Source organism: Euwallacea similis, chromosome 35 (genome assembly GCF_039881205.1).
Source record: "Euwallacea similis isolate ESF13 chromosome 35, ESF131.1, whole genome shotgun sequence".
NCBI lineage: Eukaryota > Metazoa > Arthropoda > Insecta > Coleoptera > Curculionidae > Euwallacea > Euwallacea similis.
This window is the reverse complement of record NC_089643.1, coordinates 482,577-491,191: the sequence shown is the minus strand read 5'-3', so window position 1 is coordinate 491,191 and position 8,615 is coordinate 482,577. Positions and strand designations below refer to the sequence as shown.

At 36.5% G+C, this 8,615-nt stretch overlaps 1 protein-coding gene across 2 annotated transcripts; it reads right to left on the bottom strand.

Moving 5' to 3' along the window:
- Positions 1 to 167: 167 nt before the first annotated feature.
- Positions 168 to 6,699, bottom strand: LOC136418520 (beta-1,4-glucuronyltransferase 1). Of its 2 annotated transcripts, XM_066404603.1 has the most exons (8): positions 6,542 to 6,699; positions 2,951 to 3,119; positions 2,475 to 2,753; positions 2,179 to 2,426; positions 1,974 to 2,124; positions 1,749 to 1,923; positions 1,534 to 1,687; positions 168 to 1,481 (listed from the first exon to the last, which is right to left on the bottom strand). In XM_066404603.1, exons 1-8 carry the CDS (start codon positions 6,650 to 6,652, stop codon positions 1,281 to 1,283), a joined length of 1,488 nt encoding a protein of 495 aa, XP_066260700.1. In that variant the 5' UTR covers positions 6,653 to 6,699; the 3' UTR covers positions 168 to 1,280. The 2 variants fall into 2 exon arrangements, with proteins under 2 accessions (XP_066260700.1, XP_066260699.1); XM_066404602.1 differs by having other exon boundaries at positions 1,974 to 2,426.
- Positions 6,700 to 8,615: the final 1,916 nt, after the last annotated feature.

Here is an 8,615-nt window from a genome sequence, read left to right as displayed (position 1 = left end):
AGCAAGTTTTCGTTGAGAAATTAAATGGGTGTTGGAATGTATAGAGAGCTGAATACTCTAATTTGGAGTTGCCACTGATTGACACGAACACGAACTGAAGGTAAATTACATAAAATAAAAACCTTTATTATAGTCTAAAAAAACTATATTACAAAATCAATATTTATACAGGGTGTCCTAAATGTCATCTAGAACTATTGCAATCTTCGAAACGGTAAAATACGAAGTTAGTTAAATTAGAATGTACGTGAAATTTTTCGAATCTTTAGTTTGCTATATACATATAGCGTTGCTATAAAGTTTATCACAACATATTAATTTTTCAAAATAGCGGTTAACGCCCGAAATATTGGTACCATCGCAGTTTTTTGAAATACGGACCTGGATTTTTTTGTCTTTGTAGCTGAAAACATTCGTTTTGTTCTGTTTACTTCCATGCCCCACGCCTTTAATTTTCCTTCACCATTAATTAATGTGACTATTGAAATTTTTTTAGTGGATCTATGGAAAATCCATTCTATAGCAGATTTCTTTCTAGTCAAGTTTTCTTTTAAAACGAGAGCTGTAGGAATGGAATATCCCTTGCTACGATCAGTTGTGATATTTATTGTCCTATTTATTTGTTGCAATTAAATTCCCAAATCTTTTTTTCATTTGGTGGAATAAAAATGAACAATCAAGTATTTTCTGAAATGTCGTATATCTGTCTGTATATCGTAGACCACACTCAACAAAACCGTGAAAAAAAGCCCAATTAAAAAACACTGATGATGGATTTTTTGTCCATAAAACGTTGAAAACCACACACTTACTGCATAGTTGTAGTGCTAGTTTAATGGGCCCTGCTTTAAAGGCAATAATATATATGAAAAATGTATGTCTATATAAAAAAAAGTAAGTGTTGTGGTACCGGTATTTCGGGCGTTAAGTACTATTTGGAAAAAGTGAATTCGTTCCTCGTATAAAATTGAAGAATTTAAAATTTTCCTATGTTAAATGTTTTTTTATTAGACTTGTAGTTTTAAAAACAAAAATCAATAAAAATTTCAGTTCTAATTTTATATTTTTTTCAATTTCGCAAAAACTGAAAACTGTATGGCAACATACATGACAAATTTACATAACTTTACGTGACAAATTAAAAGACTTCAAAAATGACAGTTTTTCTCTAATTTAAACAATGTCTTATGGTTTTGAAGATAGCAATAGTGTCACATGGATTTAGGCCACCCTATATATGTATATGTGAAATAAATTCGCACATAATGGAGTTACCAACGTCAATGTTTGATCATATTTAAGGGATCTTTATTGTAGCGGGCGAAAATTTCCTTTTTGAAGTTATCGAATTGCTTCCTGTTTAAATTATTCTGGTGCTCCCTCCAAGGAGGTCGACTTTTCTTCACTTGAAGACCCCAATGGCAAGTGAAGATCGGTGAGAGGACGAAAAACTCATAGCCCGCTACAAACATCTCATATACCTGCAAGACAAAAATTCGTTTCTTGAAGCATCACATTAATTGAGTATTCCACCTGACTATTCCTGGTATAGCCATATCCGACAAATCGCTCATCGTGGGGTGGCACGTTGTCGGTAGATATGTAAAAAGGCTCATAAAGGAACTCGAAATTAGTTACTGGGTGGCTAATTCTCACTCGGTCATCTGGGTCTTTGTATTGCTGCCACCTGCATTTTTAAGTAACACGCAATGTTCCATTTGATTATTGCATCCAGTATTAACAATTACCTGCTGAAATTTGTGGCATATTGATTATAAATAAATACTTTGTGGTGGAAAGGTCTGGCGAGACCCTTATTGGCCATCCTTACCAAATCAGTCTTATTCGGTGGGAAATACACCCTCTCATCTAGCTCGTAAGTTGGCACAACGTAAGCACATTTACCAGAGCATTTCTGGTTTTCTAAATTGCAAATTTTAGTAATAATAGCTTGCTGGTGTAAAGAAACTTGCCATAGAATTTATTCAAACTTTCAGCCATACCCTTACTAGGAATGATATCGACATCAGTTAAGAAAACGTATTTGCTTTGACAATTTTTCCGGGCAAGATTTCTGAGTAGATTCTGAGGATAGGGCAATTTGCCTCTCCACGAGCGAATATTCTGCTTTAAAAAATCCACGTAATTATTTCTCAAATAAAGAGGCTCCTCATATACCCTTCTAATAGTCTCCTGAATTGCGAGGCTTTTCAAAACTGCCATAGGATTTCCGCAGTCAAGCTTCTCCAAAACTCCCTCGTCTACGTCATAGTTTTTTGGCCCCTTACTACCTCTATTTATTGCTATATGAAACGTAACTTTCTCTCTAATCCTTATGTTACACTTTCTCAAATATAGAATATACAATAGGAGATTACCCAATTCTTTTTCAGAGCCTGCGAATGCTGCCAATGATATAGGACCCCCTGTTGGAACGTAGTGATAGTTACAATCAAACCTTTTCAGCAACTTACCCCAGTAAAGGCTGCTCTCTATAAGCGAAGCAATCTTATCCAAGGAACTTTGTGTAGCTAGACAAGTCTCGTAAGTCTCAGAGAGCTGAATGTACTTTTCGCCAACGAGGACATTATCAAAAAGCTTATACCCAAGTCTGGCATCTGACCTTCCTAGGCTTAAGTTCAGATTTAACGCATATTTTCCATTCCCAGCTGGATTTTTGCGACCTTCCTCCAGGACATTATTTCCCAGGGTCTTATTAGGAACCTTGTTTGTCGCCGGCTTTGCCTGATTTCCTATGGAGATACCAAAGAAATGAATCATGCACCCACTAAATCCCAGATAATGCGAGGTATTTAATGTTCAATTGGGGGTATTTACGGAGGCTCAGGTGATGAAATTAATACCTGCTTTAGTGCAATTTGAGAACAAATACATTTTTCTCTGATTAATCAATGTACACATCATGATATACCAATTTTCGGATACTTACTGCTTACATCATTACAATCTGTCCTTAGTGGAGTTTCAGCACGGGCTATGATAACTTCAGAATTTTGCTTACACAATGAAGCGTACATGAGCCTCACCGTCAAAAACACGTTGTAGATGGTTAAAAAGATCAGCACTGCAATGCTTAGTTTCCAAAGCCGCCATTTTCCCTGAAAAAACCAGAGTAGGTATATTACGGAAGATGATAAACGTAGTTTTGCTAGGACCTCAAGGAATGAGGTCCGTAGCCACTGCGGGGTCAGTGGTCGTTCACGAGAGCTTGATATGATCGGGGATATAATTTAGAGGAAAGTGTCTATTTTCAATCTAGACATGGCACTTTAACTAAGCCTGTTGCCGCCACAAAGAACAGAAACTAAGAATATTTTGCTGTGCCATTTGCAGGTCCATAGTGCACAGATCCTGTTGAAGCAAGAATAAGAGCTGAATCCACATTTAAGGACACACCATATACTACTTCTAGGCGCGCTTTCTCTAAAGATTAAAGATATTATATGGACGAAGACCTGCAGACACTGATGAGAAGAGCTACGTGAAAACGAAGTCTACTATGCGGGGATCCGAAAATGATCTCCTGCATTTCAACATGAGGTCGCCAATATGAAGGAATATTTTAAGCAAGCACTGAAGAAGCAATCGGCAGTTATAAAAGAACTTCAAGAAAGAGTAGAGAGTTCATAGTAAACTCAGTTCCGCCTGCCTAGCGACCAACTAGGGAAGTTCATCTCAACAAGGAGGGAGAATGTCTGTATAAATATTGTTGAGGTGGAGCTACTGCGTTCAAGACTGCCCCAGTGGCGTCTCCCCTAAGGTACGAAAATGAATGGATACCCACTGCACCTGGAGTGGAAATTGTGACTGATTTTCGTTTTGATCTCATTTTGTAAACAGCGGAATTGGGAGTATATCACTGGCTGCGTACAGGACATCGAAAAGGCAGTTTATCATCCTGACTCCAGAGTCAGGAACTACGTTGGCTTCCTTGGAGGGATTCTGTGTCTGGGTTAGGATATACTGACTTGGGATTGATCTATGAAGAAATCTCTGTCTACGAAGAAGGGCTTTTGAGTTATTCTGCGACTTTTTGCGCAATTGACTGCGATGTTTTCGCAAGAGGGTACTCTGTTACTTCGATTTGGAGTATTCTTCTGTTTGTGAACAGAAAAACGAATTTGATGCTTTTCATCAGATGCTATCTGCTATATCCTAAAATAACCGTGCAACTGGATTACTGTAAAAAATATTGTTAGATATATCGAAATAACTTATCGGGATTAATAGCCTAATTTTATTTTGCCATAAAATGCCTAAAGCAGGGCTTAGAATAAGTCAAAATTATTTTACAAGTTGGAAAAAATAATAAAATCGTCTATAATAAATAAAACGCTATTGGAGGCTTTAATTTGGAATTTTAAAAAATGTATTGAAAATCTCAAAATATTGAAATTTGCGAGGATACTACACTTTAATCATCATTCGCGTACCATTTAAGATTAAGCAATTTTAGTTTTTTCCATTTGGATCGATGGCTTGTTTGAAGAAAATGATGACCTGTGCACCCTAGTCTTTATTAGCTTCAAATGGACGATATTTAATTGACAAGGAACTTTTACAGCGCTCAATATATTGAAATTTTTATGAACGCCTATATTGACCAATGTGGTTTCCCGAAGTTTCTACAAATTCATGAAATTTATATGATAAGCAACTCATTCTTTCACATTTTGATGATTTTGAATTTCATATAGGTACGCTCCTGACTTTTTTCAAATGATTTATAAAACTCAAAAGTACGAAATTTCAATATTTCCGAAAACCATTGTCGTACTTACATGATTTCTCAGAATTTCTACAAATTTTCGAATCACAGAAGAATTTAGCTATTTTTTAGTCAGTAACAGACTCAGGTGTAAGTGAGTTCTTGGGCACAGCACTGAATTTCTCTGCGTGCAAATTTTTCCCGATCTTGTCAGTCCCTCCAAACGAACGCCATTTAAATCACATTTTTAAAGTTTCAGAGTCTTAATGGGGGGGTCAACATAGGATCCATATCTGCTGATCAGAAAAATAAACATGAAAATGATGGGGCATATCCATTTTGACCCACTTTTCAAAATGTAAGTATCGATCTTCTGGGAACCCGAAGGGTAATTGCATTAAAAACCTCTGTCAAATTAATAGCCCGATTAACTCTATCGGCCTACAGTAAGCGGGCTATTCTGTCTCTTTTAGTTCCTGAGATATGGAGGAACATTCATATAGACTTTCGCAATTTTGAAAGTCTCACGAAATTAAGGTTCTTCAAATTGTACTTTTAAGCTTCCAGAGCCTCAATCGAAGCATCCAGGATCAACGTAGGATCTATTTTCTGTTGATTGAGGTGATAAGCATTAGACCAAAAGATTAAATTTTTTTCTGAAAATTTACAAATTGGCGATACGTACTGATTTTGATCCACTTTTTTAAATTTAAGCGATGATTTTTTGGGAACCAGATGAGCAACTGTATTAGAAACCCAAGTCAAATTAATAGCCTCGACGAGTTTTATCAGCCCGCATTGGACGAGTTTCTTTGAGTCTGTTCTTGAATTTGGTAGAAAAGGTCTCTTGAAACGAACCTGAACTAACTTAAAAATTTTCAAAAACACGGGAGGTGCCCAATTGTAATCACTTTTCAAATTTTAAGAGCCGATATCTTGGGAACCCGAACAGTAATTTCATTTAAAATACAAATCAAATTGGTTGCCTCAAAGGGCTCTATTAGGCTCCGTTGGGTGGATCGGTCCGTCCCTTTTTTACTGCATTTATTAGTAAATTTCATAGACCAATTTCTTGAAAAACACAGTCATCCGTGAAAATGATAACAAATAGCATTAGTTTTATTGCAGAATGGCATGTTGTAGGGCCGAAGTTCGAAGAGAAGGCACGACATAGCTATCAAACTGTGACCGGTGTTGCCATATTGTAAGAACTTTCTTTAGAGTTAGGGAAATTTTATTGAGATTTTTGATATCTTTAAAATGAAGTCAATAGCCTTTGCTGCAAAGGCGCGTTTATTAAGTAATTATACTTCACTTCAGTATAATTTTCATGTACTAGATTGTGGAAAAGGTAAATCGATTATAAAATTTAAGAGAAATTTGTTGTTTTCACAGTCTGATAGATGATTGTAATTCTGAAATAAATCTATTTTCTGAAACAAATTGGTGATCTCAAAACTGCAACTAGCCACCGATCATTGGTTTTAGTTATGATAGAACATCTGTAAGCTATGTTACAATATTATGAGAATTGTCTTTATGTCGATGGGAATTTTCTTCGGATTGTAAGCCCGCTCTCTTCTGTCATTGAAATTATATTAATCACAACTAAGTTGCAAAAGAGCACTTATTTCACATTAAAACCCTGACAAAATGTAGTTCAAGTGAACTTACCATATTGAAACGAGCATTTCCTAATATTAAAATCTAAATAAATTTAGGCAAAGAAATGCAAAAAAATTGAAGCAAAGAACAAATAGTTAGCAGGGTATTATTGTTGCAATTCTCAATGTTGAAACAGCATTGACATACCTGAAACATTAGTTTTTTTACAAAGTCAGCCACCTTGACCCCACAGCTATACACTGCTTGCAATTCACCTCTTTCTGAAACAGTTCGGGTCAGGCACCGCCAGTTTTCCATTCATTTTTCACGTGAATGCAAACTGCGTGTGACACAGATTGTTTTTGGATATATCTCGTTATCTAACACCTCAATTGTGGGCTTATCAGCTATGAAAACTTCATACGTTCCGCCTTGGGCGACGCGAGACTCCTGTATGACTTGTATGATTTTAGCTGCATTGGCAGGTTCACTCTATAGGTTTTCCTCCCTCTTTAGACTAGCAAATTCGGCTCTAGTTTGCCGCATGAGCAGGGCAGAAGTCGGTCCGGAGGAAGTTAGATGATCTGTAACGAAAGCGTCACTTTTAAATGTCTCCCGTGTGACTGAGTGAATGGGTAAATTACAATAAATAATGTCCTTCGATGTGAAGGTGAGATCCTCTAGTCTATTTCTAGGTGGGAAGTGCGCATGAGCAACACGTGTGTGGGACCGTCCTTATTGATCCCGGTTTGGCTAATTTCATGAATGAAATTCCCTAGGGATGCAAATAATTTGCATGCCGTGGAAATGGAACAGCTGTGGAAAAACTGATACATCGGCATGTTTTTGGATTTGAGTGGATCGTTATCAAATAAGGCGAAGAACTAACATTGCTGCCTCTCCAGTAGGCAAAATTTTAAATTCAAAAAGCCTTTCAATAATCCATTCGTCACGGCGCAACATGTTAGATTGCGATCGAGGGTCTTAGGAAATTTCCATCTTCAAAAACTCTGTTAGATAATATCTTGAAAATTATGAATATAAGTAAAAAACAAACACGATTTAAAATTGATTCATCTGGTTAATTCTCTCTCCTTTCATTTCATCAATGATAACCACTTCGCGGCTTGTTTCGAAGCGTTTCAACACGTTTCAGTGGACCAAAAACAATATTAAATATTTGTATTATCATTTATTTGTTAGAGAGTAAATTGATTATTAATAATGAATATCTAAATTTACGATTTAAACAGGAAAATGCCACTTATTATACGCCCAGTTTAGCATACAGAGCACTTCAAAAAGTTGGTGCCATACTCGGGGAGGTTGTAGGGGACGTTGCGGTAGAAAATTTTTCCATATAAGCCCTTAGTCGACAATGAGCCTTTTGGCTCTGGAAGAATTTTTATCCAAAAATGTAATGTTTTCTCGTTGACACTGAAAACATCGATATTTAAGTCATTTTTACTGGACAACGCAGAAATAATGGAGGCAAGCTCAGCATAAAGACTCTCAGCTTCTCTAGCGTTGCATCCTGCTTCGCTATAAATAAGATGCAAAACTGCATACTCTTCAGAGGTAAATTGGACCGTTTCAACAATTTAGAAGCAAAATTATCGTAAAATATGAAACACTCAATTCGGCGCGATCCTGAATAAAATCAATTTTTACCAATATTGCGTCGGGCCTTGTAGCTGATAAAAAACTTATCAAGAGAGATACACGTGTTTATTTTGTCTCACGTTGTCTTTAATGAAAATTACTTAAATATCGATGTCTTTTAGTGTCGACGAGAAAATAATACAGCTTTGGGCAAAAACTGCTCCAGAACAAAAACTGCTCATTTCCACCTGAAGTCAGCGATTTTGGTATAAGCTAATTTGAGCTCAGTCACAATATTATTGTGTCGAGTATCTCTAGTTTAATGTTAGTGTTGGTGTTCTTTCTGACTCATCCTGTATAGAGCATCAATGGACATTTTTCCATATTTCTAGCTAGTCGCCTTCGATAGCTACAGGATGAATCATCAGAGACCACAAAGAGACCTCAAGAGGGAAAAGGTTAAATAACAAGCCTAATATAAGAGTTGTACCGTATAAATCTCCATGGCAGAGAATTTCGGGACCCCTTGCTTCCACATAGCGAAAAAGCAGGATAGCAGAAAAAAAATTATTCATTTTATCATCACGTCTTATTGAACCATTCTGCATATCAAGATTGCTGCATATACATATGCCTAACTCTTTTTATCTAATTCCTGCATATGCCACGACGTCATCCT